A 19,111-nucleotide genomic window follows, 5' to 3' on the forward strand; every position below is an offset into this window, starting at 1 on the left:
CCTTCATCGCTGCTTGCAGCTATATTTATTTTTGTTTTACCTAACCAACTTGAGGCAATATTTTCATACAAAAGTTAAAATGTTTGGATTAAAAAAGTTTTTTGTTTACCTCTCTCTCTTTCTCTCACGCATGCACAGACGCACACAGACACACACAGACACACACAGACAGACAGACACACACACACACACACACCAGTCAGGTAATTTCTGTAAATACACATTCATTTTATTAACAATTAAACAGACTTTATATCATTAGACTTTAGACACTGACTTAATTTAAAACATTCTACATTTTTTTTCAAACCCATTTTATCCTTTAAAATAAAGAAAGAATTTAAATATAATAATAACGGCTATACAAAGACAGGGCAATAAGTACAATAAGCGACTTAAAAAGTGGTCTAACTTGTAAATTTAATGCCAATAAAAGTACAGACCGTGGACAGTGGGTTGGGTGAGTGTGTGTTTGTGTGTGCACGTGTGTGTGTGTAAGTGTGTGTATATATATATATATATAGGGCTGTCTTATATTATAGAGATATAGCACAAGGTACAACAGCATTTAATATCATGCACTAAAGTGCTAGGGTTTAAAAGGCATGCAGATCAAATTATGCAGGAAAATATGCATAAGGATAATCAGTTGCCAGTTTCCTTCCTGTTGTGGTGCATTAAACATTCAGTTGTACATCTGGAGTAATAAATACATCAGTGTTGTTGACATCATGTTTCGTGTTTCCCTGACTCAGGATTCTGTTCTTCTGCCGCATTTTCTTTTGTTAAACACAATTAAATTAAACGTCTTTGAACTCAATTAAATTGAAGCCACAAGCAAAACAAAAACAAAACCAAACAAAACTATCACACTAAAAAATAAGAAAATAATTTGATCAAGTATATGTACATGAGAGATAAAGAAATCTTAAAAGAAAAAGCCAAAAAATGAACAACATGTAAACATTTAGACAAAACGATGTCACCATTTTCCCCAGGATATAAGAAAAAAACAGAATCTGACCAAACACATAGAAATTCATACATATTGCATATACACAGAGACACACGTATATGGGACCATTGAGATATCAAGTGTGTTTAGGCACCTCTGATGGAGTAGGTTGTGTTGCTTGGCTTCAGTACATTCAAGGTACTTGAATTCTCACAGAAAGTACTAGAAGGTTGTTGCTTGTTGGCTGGTGCTCGAGTAACTGCGTCCTTCTCTCATCCCCTGTGTTGAGGATGTGAAGGGTGTGAGAAGGTCTAGAATGTTCCAACACCCTGTTGGTGCTTGTGTGGTCAGGCTGGATTAAAGGATAACACACGGAGAAGGAGAGAAAGAAGATAAGAAGGGAAAAAAGAAAAGGGCGGGAAGAGGTTTGTAAGAGGGAAGGGGAAGAAGGAAGAGACAAATGGAGAGGGATTGAGAGTGAATGAGGAGAGGCAGAGGATGATGAGGAGGAGAGGTAGAGGATCAGAGGAGATGATCAGGAAGACGGGATGGACAGGAAAGGTGAAGAGATAAGGTGGAAAGAAGCAAGTCAAAGAAGGTGAGGAGAAAAGAAAGATGGTGGAAAGTGGAAGAAATAAGAAGACGAGAGGATCATGAGTAGGAGAGAAGAGAAAAATAGGGAGTAAGGAGATGAGAAAAGATACTGGAGGGGATGGGAAGAAAAAAAAAGAAAAGAATGCTAGAGGAGACAGAGAGAAGATAATAGACCTGAAGGAGAGACAATCAATGTCTACAAGTCTAAAGGTAATTGTAGGAGAGGTGAGGAGAGGTGAGGAGAGGAAAGGAGAGGAGAGGAGAGGTGAGGAGAGGAGGACAGTGAGCAAGCTTGGCTGGTGCAGGATGTCCTCAGGGTGGGAGCTGAGGTAGTTCCTGACTGGACTCCTCTGTCTCTAGGATCATTTCAGCAGGTCTGACTGGTGAGGGGAAGCGGAACCTATCGGTGTGGTCTCTGTAGTTGGGTGAAGAAGAAGGAGAGCTCGCAGCCCAGCGAGAGGGAGGACGGCGATTGGCAGGACGCGCTGGGCGCAGGAAACAGCAGTCCAGGGGCGGGGCTACTGGTGATCGGGGGAGGTCCTTCAGTAAGAACACATGAATATACACACATTTAAATCGTTTATATTGGAAAAATAGCTCAAGAGCAGGACTTTGCAATTCTATTATCACTTGTAATATGCAAATGAGATTGCAGTGAGTGTTATTTTTTGGTGTTTTGATAAATTGCGGCAATTAAAGCAATTAGATTGTGGCACAATTAATGCAGGTTAGTCTTTCAATGTGATACATCACAGGTTTGCCAATCTCATTTAAATCACATTACGTACGTTTAAATAGCAATATAATTGCCATATACTTTTTACCCCTACCACATAATGCAGCCCCACTCAAGACTCTTCAATCTAATGTTATTATCTATAAATATATGAACCAAAACCACAAAAATAGCATCATAATTTAAATTATTTCTGAACATTCATGTCAGAAAATCCAGTTCCAGCTAAAGACACTCATCATTTGTTACTCTAACGCCTCTCTGTTTATTACAGCATTTCCTCGGTCCGCGTTTCGTATGAAAGATGGAAAGATATAATAAACAACCCAAATTAGTTCCGCTAAAAATAAACAGCAGAAAGAGAGAGACACTTCATCTGACCTGATAAAGTGTGTCGGAGCAGATCGTTAGCCGAGATGAGACTGACACTGTAGCGGCTGACACAGAATTAATAACTCCTGTGCACTTGGGAGACTGATGACACACAACTTATTATATTTTTTCTTTTTGTTATAAATTGTTCATGTAAAATCTAACATACATGCTGCATCTGTCATAATATTGTGTCAGTATACGGTGAGGTTTAAACCCTTTTTTTTCTCCTCCTGGATGGCTGATTCAGAATATAACAGCACCCTACAGTATTATTTGCACCCTTGATAAAAATGAGGAAAAATTATTATATAAATCAAAACAATACATGCAGGAATTAAACCACAAAAGAATTCTCTGTAGAACTACTACAAGTATCCTCAAAGCTATATGTGCCAAGAGGATTGACAGCCCTCCCCACATAATGAATGAAAACACAATGTCAATCAATTTGTCATCGATTACCATGAAGATGTGAGAAAAAATATCCAGTGTGAGATGGCTGTTGATTGACACAAGGCAGTTAAAGAAATCATTCATCACAATTACGGCCACTGGCAAAAAGTTTCACGTGACAGAAACAGCTGGAACTTTGTCAGGAATTGGAATTGTATTGCCTCCAAATATAGTAACACAGAAGGTACAGGAGGGAAAAAAGAAAGAAAGATTGCACAGTTTATTTGATTCCTATGTAAAGTTTTGAAATAATTTTCTCTTGCATTTATATCTTTTATAGACCTGGGTAGCTGAGGGTTAAAGGGCCTTACTCAAGGGCACATTGGCGATGGTTCTAGGGTTGAACTCAGGACCTTCTGATCAGCAGTCCAACATCTTAACCACCGAGCTTCAGAACAACAAGCTGTTTGGAGGAAAAGCAAGAGACCCGCTCCTTCCTAAAAGCATCTTAGAAAAAACTTTACCAAGGCCATTAGAAACAAAATGTGATGTGATCATGTCAGAAGACGATCAGATCCTGACATTCATGTGGATGTTACTTTGGCCAAATTCACCCCTTCATGGCAGTGGCATTTCCCAATGGTAGAGGCCTCTTTCAGCAGGATAATGCTTCCTGCCACACTACAAAAAATGTTCAGTAAAGGTTTAAGGAATGTGACAAAGATGACAAATTATTAGCTCAGCCCACAAATTCCTCAGATATTAGTCTGATCAAAAAGCTGTGATAAATGCGGGACAAACAAGTCCGATCCATAGAGGCTCAACCTCACCACTTACAGAACTAAGAGGATTAAGCACCTGATACGCCACTGTAAAATATGTAGGTGAAGCAGTGGTGCTTTACTGCTGTTTTGTGGCTGAAGGCTTCAGTACTTTTGTGAAGACTGATGGCATTATGAAGTATTCCAAGCCACCAGGATATTTTAACCAAAACCCTGGTTGTCCTGGTTCCAAATAAACACAGAAATAGTTAAAAAAAACTATATTTGAACCTTTCAGAAATTCTGTGGTGTGAATTGAAGCGAGAAGTCCATGTGCACGAATCACCGAATGTAAATGAGTTTAAAAGCTTTCCCACTACTCTCGGTGTTTCTAACAAAAAGAGGCTTTCCACAGCAGTGCTGTTATTCCTTTCTAAGGCAGGCTTTATAAAATTTAAATGTTAAATATGCTGATCATTTTGAAATCAGAAAACAAACAAAAAAAAAACCCTCCTGTATGGTTGAGCTATTTTATATATTTATACATTTTAGTTCATTTTCATTAAGGGTGCCAATAATTCTGGAAGGTACTCTAGCTTTGCACTGTAGCAATTTTCTAATAAGTCATCATTCTACATTTTAAAAAGGATTCACATTCGTGCTCAGTTTGGATGCCAATCATTTTAACTGCAGAACCTTTCTATCATTAAGTTATTGAAAAAACAACATAGTTTTTTTCATTGTTGTCTTTTTATAATGTTTCATTACTGATAAATAGCATACTGCTGCATGACACTGAAAATGACAGCTACTAAAAATCCTTGTGTCTACCTGAGACAAATGCAGGCTAGCAGCTAGCAAGAAGGGACAAACGTAGCTAATGCTTGTGCTGAAAAAAAAAAAAAATCGTGGCTGTTTAAATAAATTACTACGAATATCAAAATGTAGACTGAGACATGGATGCTGGAATCCACCTCATGTTGTTCTCTGAGCCGTGAAGTGTTAGCTGGTTTACTAGCAATTATTCAGCTAGCTACTTTATTAAGAATGAGGGTATTTTCAAATTGTGCCATCAGAGATTGTAGCATTAAAAATAACACAAAAAAGCATTGATTTATTCTTGATAAATTTAAACATATAATATAATTACGTCACCTTAAATCACACAAATGACACTTAAAACCGGAATATCACATGAAGTCGTTTTAGTTCTGATACTGAACAGATGCACCATAATGCTAATCAACATTACACGTTATAAGCACACTACAGCCAACGAATTAGTCTCCCAAGAGTAGCTCTCCTATCATAAAATGTGAGTTAAAATGTGAGTTAGGAGCAAGCTGTCAGTCCGCTACTTGCACTAAATGTGTTACTTACAGTATAAATAACCTTCCTGTAAAATCCACAATGACCATGCTAGCAGCACCAGCAAAACTAGAATGCTTTTGCTAGTCAGTTAGCATAAACTAGCCTGAATCAGTATGGAATTCATGCTTTTCTAATTTTTTTTCCTTCACAGAATCTGTTATTAGCATGCAGCCATGATACACACAGTTTCAATGTCTGTTAACACAACATGGAGAGCAGGAAAAGAAAAAAAAAGAGCAGAAACTGTTAGTGTGTAGTCCTCGAGGAGGTCATTTATGTAGGCATGAAAACAGTTCGCCACTTAATATGGCCTCCACTGCAAGAACTGTAAAAGAGGTAAGGAAAGCATAGAAATGAAGGAGGACGACATCATACACACAAGACGCATAGCAGAACCTAGTGGAAACACAATGGGGTCATTTTAATTGTCTATGATAATATCCACAACATCCAAAAAGCTAGCATTGTGCCCTGGAAGTGTATATATATCATGCCATATAAAGTGGCATCCATGTCACTTATGTCTACTACACCTGAGAGCTTTATTTTATATATATATATATATATATATATATATATATATATATATATATATATATATAAATATATATATATAATCTATATGCTACTAGCTTTTTAGATGAACCTTTTTAGTTACTGATGGAATTCTTTAATCAGAAAATGATATGCATGCTCACACCTACACCACAACGTTGAAAAGTGGAGAAAAATTAACACAGCATATAACCCACAACACCTGACGGCCAAAATCTTTTCTTTGTGAGAATGATGTGGCATGCAGTGCTATAGAGATCCAATAAACACAGTCGGACACGGCACGGTGAGGTCGCTCTGAGGTTAAACGTCATAGAAGAGGAACTTACAGGACAGCTCATGTGTGCAAGCAGCATTATAGTCCCCAGGGAGCAGTGAGTAAGACAGTGTGGTTCTGGAGACAGTCCGGAGAGGGAGACAGGGCAAAACACTAATCAGAACAAAAATACAATCTCACAAGATACAGGAGATGTTGGCAAAAAAAAAAAAAAAAAACAACAGCCTGTGTGATAAGGCTCCAAGAGAAACATCACTGCAGGCTACAGGAAGTCCACTCCTCTTGATGTGAGACCTGTAAAAGGGGTGAGGGGGGGTTTTGGCATGACCATCCTCACTGTCCATTCAGAGAAGAAACATACTGAGTATACTGTATACCACAGTATTTATAAACTCCACATGTTTTATTGTACTGAAATGTTTTAGCAAATATCTGTGTTGCTTTCATGGTGGTAAGGAGGTTAGCATTTTCAACTAGCTTAATCCAGGCAAATTTTCTTGCTTTTTTTTTACCATTTCCTCAGACAAGCTTTCAGCACTTTAGCATGTGTGACATTCCCCTCCAAATATGGCCCGAAACATATGATTCTGGAACTCTGACAGAATATAAAAAAGTGTTTCTATGTACATATATAAAGCTTCAGATATCTACCTAAAAAAAAAAAGACTTTGTATTGGTGTTATATGTGGTAACGGTTAGCCCTCAGCAGTTAGCTAAACATACACACTACCTCTAAAGGCACTTGCACTTTCAACTGCTCTTTAGTTTCTTATATGATCTGGGTATACTGTATATTGAGCCTTGTGTATGATGATAATTCTATAAACAAAAGTCACAGCCTTAGGAACTCAAACGACACCAAAACTAAATGGTTTGCTAAATGTTAATTAGCTATTTAGCCATTTAGATTACTTTTTTACCACTAAATATAACCTGATAGAAAAGGGTCATTTGACTGACACTGCATATGAACAAATTTGTACATTTTCTTGTAGCCTGTTTCTTGTTGCAAAAGTGTGATTATCTTGCTTACAGCTTGAATAAATAGATTAAACCAACAACACACTACTGTAAATCAAAGACCTCCAGTGGTTATCACTTGCTTTTTTTCAATGGTTGCATAAGAATGTTCAATTCATAAACCCTTTACCAGTTTACTATACATTTGTGTGATCCCGACAAAGCCTTGAGCTTCATAAATGCTGTGAGTCTATGACATTGTTGACAGACATTCCTTACATTCACTCAGTATGTTAGTCATCCAAATGGACAGTATTTTTAGCCATCGATGCCAACAGTAGACAGTAGCTACAAAATTCTGCAGCTGTGTAGAGCTGAGCATGAGACCATAAAAGAAAATATTAAGCAGCAGATTTTGTTAATTAATAAGCTGCAGCACAGCATTTCTGTCCCATGCTTTCTAGCCAGAGGCACACAAACGCATGCAGTATCGATTAATTAAATATTCTCTGTGTTCACCATATGCATGATGAGACCAAACCAGACACTAGCTGAACTACAAATCGCTGGCATTTTCACACGTATAGTGCTTAAAAAATTCCTAATTTCCTGCAGTATGTATTCAACAAAGGGAAAATAAAACAATTTGTATCTATATGTTTAAGAACTTTTCAGGTTTACCTCAATACATCCAGCTTTGTCCACTTCTCCTGTTTTGCTCTGTGCTGCAATGGCTGTACCTTGTTTCTTCTCCTCCCTGAAGCCCTGCTCCAACAGTTTCTTATTTAATATACGCGCTGCATTCTCTGCTATCGTGTAACCAGGTGGAGCTGACAAGTCTTGCCTGATGCTAATCATTTCTGGGTTCTTGTCACCCTGTAATTCCACTATGAGCTGGATTGGGCTTGGTGAACGACCCCTGGACGGCCTAGCTGGGTCCTGTGGTGCTCCAAAATTGGCTGCTTTAGGGTCAGAAACACCTGCAGGCCCACTTTCACTGGGCCTGGAGCGGCTGGGTGACTTATTGAACTTCTGAGCCTGGTCATAGTTTACTGGGGTATGGTCAATGATGTTGAAGAGGCTGGAGAGGCCATCGTTGATGGTGGTGTGGACGGGGCTGTCTCGGGTGGTGGTGGAACGCGCCCATGCTGATTCACTGTTGCCCTTCAAAGACTGAGAAGTGGGCGTTGGAGCTCTGGATGCATTGGCAGGGGGTTCAGATTTTCCTTGTGTAGAATTGATACACGAGGGCTTGCGCTGGAGCTTGGGTGATCCGTATTTTGGTGAGCAACATGACCTTTCAAACTTGGCCTGTGTGGCAGGTGAGTACTGTGCCTTCCTGAGGCTACGTGAGGGAGATGAAACGGGAGTGAGGCAGCGGCGAGGGCTGCTGATGAATGTCTGCAGTGCCACATTCACACCTTGTGTGGTCTGAGTGCCACGTGTTATTGAGCCATTGGTCTGGCATGCTGCATCACGCATTTGATGGTCCGGCGGACTGCTTCCGGTCACTGTGCTGGAGCGGATGGCATTCCGTACGGAAAACGCAACTTCTTTCATGTCGTCACTAAGATTCCGAGACAATTCTAGCTCAAGTGAGGATGTGTAACCCATTGCTGTGCACAGAGGTGTATTCTCACCACCTTCCAAATGTCTCAGTTCACATGGCCACCTTCCACCAAAAATGTCCTCCCCTTCGTTTTCTTTGCTCCCCCTGGAGAATGCGTACTCCTGATCTGATGATACTGGGCTTAATCTCTCTGCCCTAGTGGGGCTGTGGAGAACACGCACGCCAAAGTGGTCAGGCACTGGGGAGCCTCTTGCAGCCAGACGCTGACACTGCTCCAGGCTGCTTGTGGTATTGGTAGTTAGTGTGGCACTGGTGGTCAAGTACCAGGCGGCTGGCTGAAATGCTTCTGATGAAGATAGGACAGGTCTGTGTGTATCTGCCCATGCCTCCACTACCTGAGGGGGTAGCACAGGGCCTGGGATTGGGCAGGAAGACAGTGGGGATTTAGAGAGATCCCAGCCCTTGCTATTAAACTCCTCAATATATTTGAGGTCATCAGGAGATAGGGGGGGAGTCACATCATCCTGCCCGCCTTCACCTGATTTGCTCTTGTCTGGCAGGAAGGGGGAGCTGTCCATCAAACGCAGGAAGTCATTCATAGAGCAGACTGATTTGGCCCTGTGGAACCAGTTACAAGGTTACATTAGCTACTCCCAAACATACTATATCTTTTTAATGTAGTGTGTTAAAATAGTCCATTAGTATAAAATTGCAACACCCATTAAAACTAGTGTGTAGATGATTTTAAAAACTGCTGATCTGGCATTTTCACATACAAAAGTCTTACAGAATGGTGTGAAGAAAAAAAAACAACCCTATCAATGTCAGTTCTGTGGGCAGAAGTACTTTGCTCATGACAGAAGTCAGAAGAGAACTGGCAGACCGGATTGAGCTGAAAGGACGATAACAACCGCGGTGAGCAGAAAAGTATCTTAGCATGTACAACAGCTTTGTCAAGTTTCACTCCGGTCAGCAAGAAATCTGAGGCTACAAAGGACATGGGCCAAATAAATCTGGCCAGTTGAAGATTGGAAAAAATGTTGTGTGGTCTGACTGTGGTCTTTATGTCCTTAATGTAGACTCGGATTTCTGTACAGATTACCTACACACAAGTGTATGAATTATCATCCAAATTAGGACTTTCAACAGTCTTAATGCTGTTAATCAATGCTATATCAACATCTAAATCTCATTCACAAACCCGAGGTACCTTAGGAGGTTTCCACTGCTCATATCTTCCTCAGGATAGAGTACAGGATCTGCTCTTTCTGAGATCTCATTAAGTGCCTGTAACACATACACAAAACCCATGTTTACTCACATGTACACACAAGCATGCTCATCATCAGTGAAGGCAGTGGTCATGTCTTACTTGATTGAGACATGGGAACCTCTTTTCACTGTCCAGCCTGGATGACAGTGGAACCTCTGCCTCGTTTGGTGGATCCAGAGACAGAGCATCCAAGAAGAGGCTCTCACTGGGTCTTGCTCTTCTTACAGAGTAAAACAAGAGTAGCCAATAGCTTAATTTCCATATAACTAAACATGCCATATTCATCATACTTAGTACTATTTCATCAACTGTACTCTTAATAGTGTACTCTTAATAAATAAGGTAAACACAAGGTGTGATGTACTATATCTAGGTCTGTATCAAGGAAATGTGATAATGTGTGTACTTCTCTTCCAGCGTGGCCTCCGAATCCGAGTGAGAACGAGACACAGCACAGTGAGCTCCACGAGGGGAGCGTGGAGATCTGGGGGCTTTACAGGGACTGTCCTGAGGGGAGAAGACACGCGGTGTCCCTCCTTCAGAGTGATGGAGAGGTATTTCCCTCTGTATCTGTATGAGAGTAGGAATGTGGGCGGGCAAAAGAGACGAGAAGAAACAAAGAAGAGTACAGACAGGTTGCCAGATTTACAAATTTGTGGAATTTCATTTCAGAAAAAGTTACAAAACATGAAATTACTCAAAGAACTCTTATGGAACAAACGAGAATAATACAACATCTTCTCTATACACTAAAGCAGTGAGCTTATTAAGATCCAGGTGTTTTTGAGAAGAATCTAAAACATTCCTTCTTTCTATACTATGACGATGACATTTGTCCTGTTGGCAAAAAATATTCACTGCTTATTGAATTTCACCATCAGTAGTTATTTCGTTTGATTTCTGATTTTCCCTGCAAACAACGACGCTAAAATTCACTGCTATCACATCTAAATAAGACCAGACTTATTATCATTATTATTCAATAAATGTTACATTTTCTCAGTAATGAGTCTTCATCTTTGATATTATAGACTTTATGTTTATTTTTGCCATTTATACCAATCCTACAGAAAGAAACAATTTATGGTGCAGAGGGCACAGGAATAACAGTGGGTATAGGTTGGGGACTAAAATGTGTTAAATAGCAAAGTGATTGCTATTAATAATATTATTTACTTGATATTATTTCTATTGTAACACTGTAATATAAACATGAAGACACTTCTTGATTTTGTGTTAAATGATATATATATATATATGCCCTTTTCATGTCTTCTACTTTCCACTTCTAGTTTTTCCCATTTTTTTGACCTTGTGTGCTTCTAGTTAACAGATGACTCTTTTGATTCCCCATTGTGATATCTAAACACTGACCTTCTCCATCTTGCGATGGAGGTCTTGTACGTTGCGGTCTCGCTCCTGTCGCTCCCTCTCGAAACTCTCAAGGAGTTCACTTCTCTCTCTGGTCCATCGGCGCTCGCCATGCCGCAGCTTCCAACGCAGCTCCAGAGCCACACTGTGGCTATCAGCTAGAAGCCTCTTCTGCTCCTCACGCTCCCTCTCCTGCTCCCTCTCTCTCTCCTGCCACAGGGAGTCCGTTCCCCCTACAAATGTTTCTCCTCTTGACTCCTCCAGCTACCAGGGTAGGGTAGAGATGGAGGAACACACACATGAGTAAAAGAAATGCAGTTATCCAAAATTTATTTTTTTACCTCCAGGTACAAGTTTTGTTTTTTTTTAGTTTAAAATTTTAATACGCCATAATTGAGAAACACTGAAAATCCCAAAGATATATATATATATATATATATATTTACAGATATAGAGAGCGGACTAAATATGTGACAAAAATCTTTAACTTTCACTACAGATTAAGCCTTTTTTTTTGCCTGGATTTATCCTTGAAGTTATTTGGTACTCTGAGTGTTAATCCAGTTAGAGACCTTTAGCTAAGAGAAAATGGTCACGTTGTTTAACAGTGAGAAATTAATGGCAACCTTACATCAGTAAACAAGTTCAATGTGTTGTGCTTAAATATGTTTACGCTGTAAGAAAAATAACTGAATAACAACAATACATTATTAATCTGTTATTAAAATAGAATTCATTTATATCATGTGACTCATTCATAGGATGCTGCTAGAAAACATTATGCCTGCATGGACTGTTGATTTCTCATTTTATGCTGATAGATAACTTCAAATCAAATCTAAATACGTTCTTACCTAGGTCCCTTTTCTTCAAATCATTGTATAAGGTCACTAACCAGTAGAAAGGACAAACAGCTTTTTTTTTTGATAAAACTTTTTTTTTTTTACCGTAAAAAAGAGGAAAGCTCATATGTCTAAAATAATATTGTAATTAATATTTTTTATTTTAGCTTAAAAAAAGTTTTTTTTTACCTCCCTCTTTCTCACACACACTCACACACACTCACACACACACACTCACACTCACACACACACTCACACACACTCACACACACTCACACACACTCACACACACTCACACACACACAAACTCCAAAGCTTCAAGTATATTTATCTATTCACAAATGAAAATGTAACTTTTTTTAAAAAATTTACTTTTTTTTATTATTTTTCTTATTGTCCTGGATTAAAATTAAACTCGACATGATTTACAATAGAGAATCATATTTTATGTTTGATAAACTAAGCCAGCATGTGAAATGACCTACACAAACATGTCCTTAACCCAGGTGTTTGTCATACCTCAAATATGTATGTGCTTCTATTTCACCTCTAAGTGTATGTCATACTGTTTATTATTGCGTGTGCTCTGAATCCTGATGTCACAATTTTGGGGCATGTCATTACCTGAGCAATGTGACTCCTCATCTCAGCACGCTGTATCTCCCATGCTGCTCTCTCATTGGCCAGAGTCTGCTGCAACTGACAGCATCTCTGAGCCTCCTCCCGTAGCTCTGCCCTCAACTCCTCTAGCAGAGAACGCAGGGCATGAAGAACCCGTCTACTGTCACCCACCTGAGAGAGAGAGAGAGAGAGAGAGAGAGAGAGAGACTACTTAGTAATTTACAGTAGCCAATTTGAGTGGCATGAGAAACCTCTGAGAGTGAACCTTGAACCATGAGATTATTCAAGAACCCCACATTATAACACAAGATCAGCAATGAACCAAGGATCCTGAAGCTGTGATGTGACAATGTTACCTGCTGCATCACAATATTTATACCATTTCTATTCAATTCAATTGTACTCAACAGCCTATAATACTTGGTACTTCAGGTCACGTTTGTTATTATTATTTCTTGAAAAATGTGTAAATGTCTAAAAAAGAGCATGTTTTTTTCTTTTTTATTATTAATAAGCAGTCAACTTTCTTCACTGATCCTGTTGGTCAATCAGACACTGCTTGTTTTTATCCTTAACTCTCACTCACTCACTCATTTTCTACCGCTTATCCGAACTACCTCGGGTCACGGGGAGCCTGTGCCTATCTCAGGCGTCATCGGGCATCAAGGCGGGATACACCCTGGACGGAGTGCCAACCCATCGCAGGGCACACACACACTCTCATTCACTCACACAATCACACACTACGGACAATTTTCCAGAGATGCCAATCAACCTACCATGCATGTCTTTGGACCGGGGGAGGAAACCGGAGTACCTGGAGGAAACCCCCAAGGCACGGGGAGAACATGCAAACTCCACACACACAAGGCGGAGGCGGGAATCGAACCCCCAACCTTGGAGGTGTGAGGCGAATGTGCTAACCACTAAGCCACCGTGCCCCGCTTTTTTATCCTTAAAAAATGAAGAAAAAAAAAAAGAAATCTAAAAGTTGATGTGTCTGCACTCAGGTAAAGCATGTGAGGCAAATGGGAAGTGGTAGTTTAGTGGTTCAGGTTTACTAGGCTACTGATTAAAGGTTGTGAGTTTTAATCCCAGCACCACCATGCTGACACCGATGACCCTTTGAGCAAGGCCCTTAACCCTTAGCTGCTCAGGTGTATCAATAGGATAAATAAAAGTCGCTCTGCATAAAGGCGTCTTCAAAATGATGTTAATGGTATGGAAATGACTAATAACGGATGATTCACTGACTAAACTATGTGCGTTCCTACTCAGCTTGAAAGCTTTTGAAGCCAGAAAACATTTGAGAGATTAAGCAGAATACAATTTCTAACTGTACGTCTCCTGAGGTTTTAATTAACACCACTCTAATCCCACACAGATAGCTCTGACTCACTCCATTAACTATTTGCTTCCATGCGCTCAGAGTGCCAAAGAGCTCATCCAATACAATGCGAAAGCAAAGCTTTACACACACTCACCAAGAAGCCATACTTACTAAAGAAGACAGAATTACAGATACTATAATTTAGCAGTTGTTTGGCTAAACCGGAGGTGCTACATTGCTTCTCTTAAAATACTCATCAACATAAAATATGGATATAATACACATACAAGAAAATGCTTAATATAAAGAAATTCATTCAGCGCTTTGATATCTAATCTTGTCCATATTTAATTAGCTATTAAACATCATTATGCAACGTTTATACACAACATACTACTATTATGGTATTATTTCTCTCATAACAAACAACCACCATAGCTATCGAAACCAAAGGAGCTAAGAGTGATGAATAACGGACTAAAGCTTTAGCTTGAACGTTTATATGACAGTTTATAGATCATGCAAACCAAATATGATAACCAGATAACACTACTTTTATTTTATAGAAATATAATTTGAATCAATATACAGCAATTCTGTAATTGGCAAAAAAAAAAAAAAAAAAAAAAGATAAGATAAGATTAAACCTACTTTTATTTACCTGAAAAAATGATTAATTTATTCATTTTAGTGATTTAATGTAATATGTGTCATGTTCAGAAGGAAAGCCCTGCAGTGTAGTGTTCTAGATCGTTCTTCATGTTATGACGCTGGAGCCCTGGTGGCTCAGGAACTTACAAAGATTTATATTTACACCTTTTCTAACACACCATTCAGCCTATAAAAATGAGTCAGGTTCTGTGAGACTGCTGTATGTCATGTGTGCCTGTTTTATGTTACTTCATATTCAAGTTACAATGCCACCCACTCTGTTTTTTAAATTCATGTTTGTACCTGTTTCTGATAGTGGAGTTTATCCGAGGACTGTAAGAGTGATGCAGGGTCAGCGGTTTCTCCCCACAATGCCTGGGGAAACAATTTGTCCTCCCGCTCTATGTCTTCTTCTGAACTTTCCTTGACGGTACCAGCCTCTGGGATGCTTTCCGGCCGTTCATACTGAACACATGGAGCAAACAGAGTGACAGCATTCAGTAATTTAAACATCCACCTAAATATTATGTCCTCGTTCAGCTTGACATCGGATACCTCCTCGGCTGCATCGGTCCTGCGCCCGAGCCTCCAGTGCATGAGGATCCAGCGCAGCTTCATGTAGACAATGATAGCATTCTGCCTGAACAGGCGCACTTCCTGCTGCAGTAGAGCTCTTTCCTGTGGCCATGCAGGCTCGTGCGACTGCAGACCCTGCAGCTCCGGACCTTGTTGTGCCTCCAGATGTCTCAGATCCTCCTCCTGAAAGAGGCAGTGAGGATGAGAGATAAAGTTTATGGGTGATAAGGAAACGTGTGAGAACTTATTCAATTTGATCCAGCAGGACAGAAAATGCTAAAAACAGAAAAACTAAATGCCCTGTGATGGGTTGGCACTCCGTCCAGGGTGTATCCTGCCTTGATGCCCGATGACGCCTGAGATAGGCACAGGCTCCTCGTGACCCGAGGTAGTTCGGATAAGCGGTAGAAAATGAGTGAGAGAGAAAAACTAAATGACGAGGTATCAGGAATAGCTAATATGCAACTGATGGAAACTGAACTGATGTTCATTAGAATTTAGATATGTGGAGATGTTTCTGTATCTGTGTAGATTACGTTTGCTGCATTCCTTTATAATTACATTGTGAATTAACTTTTTTTAAGCAAATTTGTTATATTGACCATGTGAAGGTCAATTAAAATAGCAAATAGGGCTAAAACATTTTAATAAAGACTATTTAGTGTATTTAATTGTGTTCCAGTTTGCCTACAGACTTATACGGGAAAATGCGTTTGTGGTTCTTCAGCTTATGTTTTAAGGGCAACTTTTATATAGGGGTATGATGTGGATCCATTCATCATAGCTTCCACTGGCTCTCATGTGATTTTGTTAAGGATTATTTACAGCCTTATAAAAAATGTGGATCCAACCACATCCTCTTCACAATTTTATGGCCTGTCTTAGATAAGTGTGCGGTGGCAACAGAAGGAGACAGTAGAGTTGTACAACGTATTAGTCTAAAAATACGTGGTTAATGAAAGACGTCAGAGAAGAATGGCCAGATTGATACAGGCCAATAATAAGAACTCAAGTATAGTAACTCAAATAATCACTTGACAAATGTGGTTAAACACACAACACTTTAACAACAACAGGAGACCTCCAGTAAGCCAAGAAGAGGGATCTGATGCTGTCGTGGGCACCAAACTGGACACCGAACTGGTCTTCGAACTCTCCTGCTTTAGTGAGTCTGTGTGAATTACTGGAAGCTACATGATATTATACTTATGCTGCTGCCACAAGATAATTGCATGAATGATTAGGTATAGGGGGCACGGTGGCTTAGTGGTTAGCACATTTGCCTCATACCTCCAGGGTCGGGGTTCGATTCCCGCCTCCACCTTGTGTGTGTGGAGTTTGCATGTTCTCCCCGTGCCTCGGGGGTTTCCTCCGGGTACTCCAGTTTCCTCCCCCAGTCCAAAGACATACATGGTAGGTTCATTGGCATCTCTGGAAAATTGTCGTAGTGTGTGATTGCGTGAGTGAATGAGAGTGTGTGTGTGCCCTGCGATGGGTTGGCACTCCATCCAGGGTGTATCTTGCCTTGATGCCCAATGACGCCTGAGAGGCACAGGCTCCCCGTGACCCGAGGTAGTTCGGATAAGCGGTAGAAGATGAATGAATGAATGATTAGGTATACTGGTGTTCCTAATATAGTGCTTGTTAAATTTTATTAAGAGGTTTTATTAAGAACTAAATACTGTGCTGATTATTTATATACTTTTATATACTTTATCGAAAGTGACGCAAGCAGATAAAATAAGGCCTTTAGCTGAGCATGTTGTAGTGACCCTCTGGTGGACGATTTATCACGTCTGATGTGCAATCATGCAGAAAGTGGCTCCTACCTGAGTGATGGAGGATGGTAGAATTTCTCTCTCTTCCTGTCCTGCTCTCATTCTCCTCTCGAGCTCCAGACAGAACGGTGCCTCCCTGGCAGGAGTGCCCACTTCAGACAGGCACGGCTCCCGGAGCTGAACGTCATTGCAACACAGAACACAAGCTCTCAGTCCAGGTTTGAGGAAATCACTATTATTGCCCTGCCAGTACGTCATCCATACGGAGAGACAGAGCAGGAGTGATCATGATTACGCTTTAAATAATTACACCGCTATAATAATTTATAGTGTCTATATTTTAAAATTGAAACGGCATTAGTTTTTTCACTTCTCCTCATGAATTTAAAGTGGCCTGGTTCTTAGTGGTTGCTCTGTAGGGAGTTGGTGTCCTAATAACACTCTCCCAGTATCCTCAGTGTCAGATACACCAGACCCACCAATTTGTAACACCAGTCAGCTCCAACAGCCATGAAACAAGCTTTGATTTTGCCTGTCATATATCCGGTGAAACCAGGATCCAGGCTAGAAGTGATGATGTGAACTGTGTGTGACTGTTCTAGGGGATATCGAGACATTGTGCAGATGTTTCAGCTTATTTATTACTTCTAAAAGGCGACCGTCGTTACTGTGAAGGCCGATGAAACTGCAGAAGCACCTCATGGATCAATCCAGCCGCAAGCTCTGGACCATAGACTTTGGTGGAGCAAGACAACGGTAGCATTTATAACAGCATCCGAAAAATTAAACGCTCACACTTGATTTATCATACAGATAACTATTTACTCTTTTTTTTTTTTTTTTTTTTTTTTTTTTTTTTTAAGAGTAACAGGCAGATGAGATGCAATCGGGCAGCTTGACAAGCAGTTTTAGATGTAACTTTGTTCAGCTATGTTATCTTCAATGATAGCTGATGTTCTATCTCCACCATTGTGTTGGAAACAAAGTGCACACACATTTCTGAGTTAAAGACACTCCATAATCATCCTATTGCTCTTTTCAGATTTCTTTTTGTAATATGAATTACAGTAGAATTGTTTTCGGTACATCATACAATTACACTTGCACACTAATTTCAAAACAAGGTAAAACATAGTACGTAATTGCCTCAGTTTTGGTAGGGGTAAAAAGCTACCCTGGCAACCTTTGATTAACTCCTCTACTGAGCATGGGGCAGTGTGATTTGCACCCCAGTGGGCCTCTATTATTGCTTGATGTTCTCATTTTTGACCACTAGTTGCAATAATAACTCTAAACGGAGCAGTAAATGCACTACCCCATGATCAAGCAAGAGAACACCGGCAAAAACAACGTAGCAAAAATTTAATTCATTAATTAATATTTCGACTGTATTTAAAATGTATAGAGTCTCACATTTGTTGAACGGCCGATATGCACTACATGTGTAAGAAAGGGCTTTGCTCCACCTGCCTATTTGAACGAGCCGTCACTGGGAACAAGCACAGATTTACCACACATAAGCTTCATGCTCATATTAACCTGCTCAATACATCATTCGCAAGACATGTACATGAAGTACAGCAGGAATGTGGTACATGCTAGCCTGGAGCACCTGAGGTAAATGGGTGGTGCATGAGTAATGAGAAATCAAAGCGAACTGAAATTAAGAGCAGCAGCTGTGAGTTGCATGAGCTGTACAAACAGAAAGGTGTGCTATGGACAATGGCGTGAGATCATGTGACCACCAGTCTCATTCATCCACACTGTATAAAAAGGTAAATCACTGTAATCGCTTTAAAAGTTAAAAAAAAAAAACAACAACAAATATGCACAATAGAAATGCACAGCTACAGTTCACCGTGAGGTCTTTTTTACGCTACACACTTTTCACTTACACATTTCTTAGACATCGGTTTAAACTGTATGAGTAATCGCTTAGGACATTTAACATATAAACCTTTAACCCTTTTTTTATTGTAAATATGTCTTGGATGCTCTTTAACTGTCTATAAAAAGATATTAAAGAATCAAATAGAATTAAAGGAAAAAATTCACCCCGAATGACTTGCATATTAATCTTTATATAATTATCATGATGTCAAAGATTCATTTTCTAATAACT

General features: G+C 39.8%; 1 protein-coding gene across 5 annotated transcripts in view; it reads right to left on the bottom strand.

Moving 5' to 3' along the window:
* Window positions 1-207: 207 nt before the first annotated feature.
* LOC132846083 (microtubule cross-linking factor 1) overlaps window positions 208-19,111 on the bottom strand; it is a 57,180-nt gene continuing 38,276 nt past the window's right edge. For 2 of the 5 annotated variants that reach the window (XM_060870619.1, XM_060870603.1), the window contains 10 exons: window positions 17,041-17,166; window positions 15,191-15,394; window positions 14,939-15,100; window positions 12,658-12,825; window positions 11,195-11,455; window positions 10,227-10,390; window positions 9,920-10,040; window positions 9,758-9,834; window positions 7,659-9,165; window positions 208-2,089 (listed from right to left, as the gene is read on the bottom strand). In XM_060870619.1, coding sequence (XP_060726602.1) covers window positions 1,862-2,089; window positions 7,659-9,165; window positions 9,758-9,834; window positions 9,920-10,040; window positions 10,227-10,390; window positions 11,195-11,455; window positions 12,658-12,825; window positions 14,939-15,100; window positions 15,191-15,394; window positions 17,041-17,166 — 3,018 coding nt within the window. In that variant the 3' untranslated portion in view covers window positions 208-1,861. Of the gene's footprint in view, window positions 2,090-6,069; window positions 6,135-6,214; window positions 6,312-7,658; window positions 9,166-9,757; window positions 9,835-9,919; window positions 10,041-10,226; window positions 10,391-11,194; window positions 11,456-12,657; window positions 12,826-14,938; window positions 15,101-15,190; window positions 15,395-17,040; window positions 17,167-19,111 lie in introns of those variants that run through there. The other 3 variants (XM_060870638.1, XM_060870611.1, XM_060870628.1) reach the window with 3 other exon arrangements.

This window comes from Tachysurus vachellii, chromosome 1, assembly GCF_030014155.1.
Source record: "Tachysurus vachellii isolate PV-2020 chromosome 1, HZAU_Pvac_v1, whole genome shotgun sequence".
Lineage (NCBI taxonomy): Eukaryota > Metazoa > Chordata > Actinopteri > Siluriformes > Bagridae > Tachysurus > Tachysurus vachellii.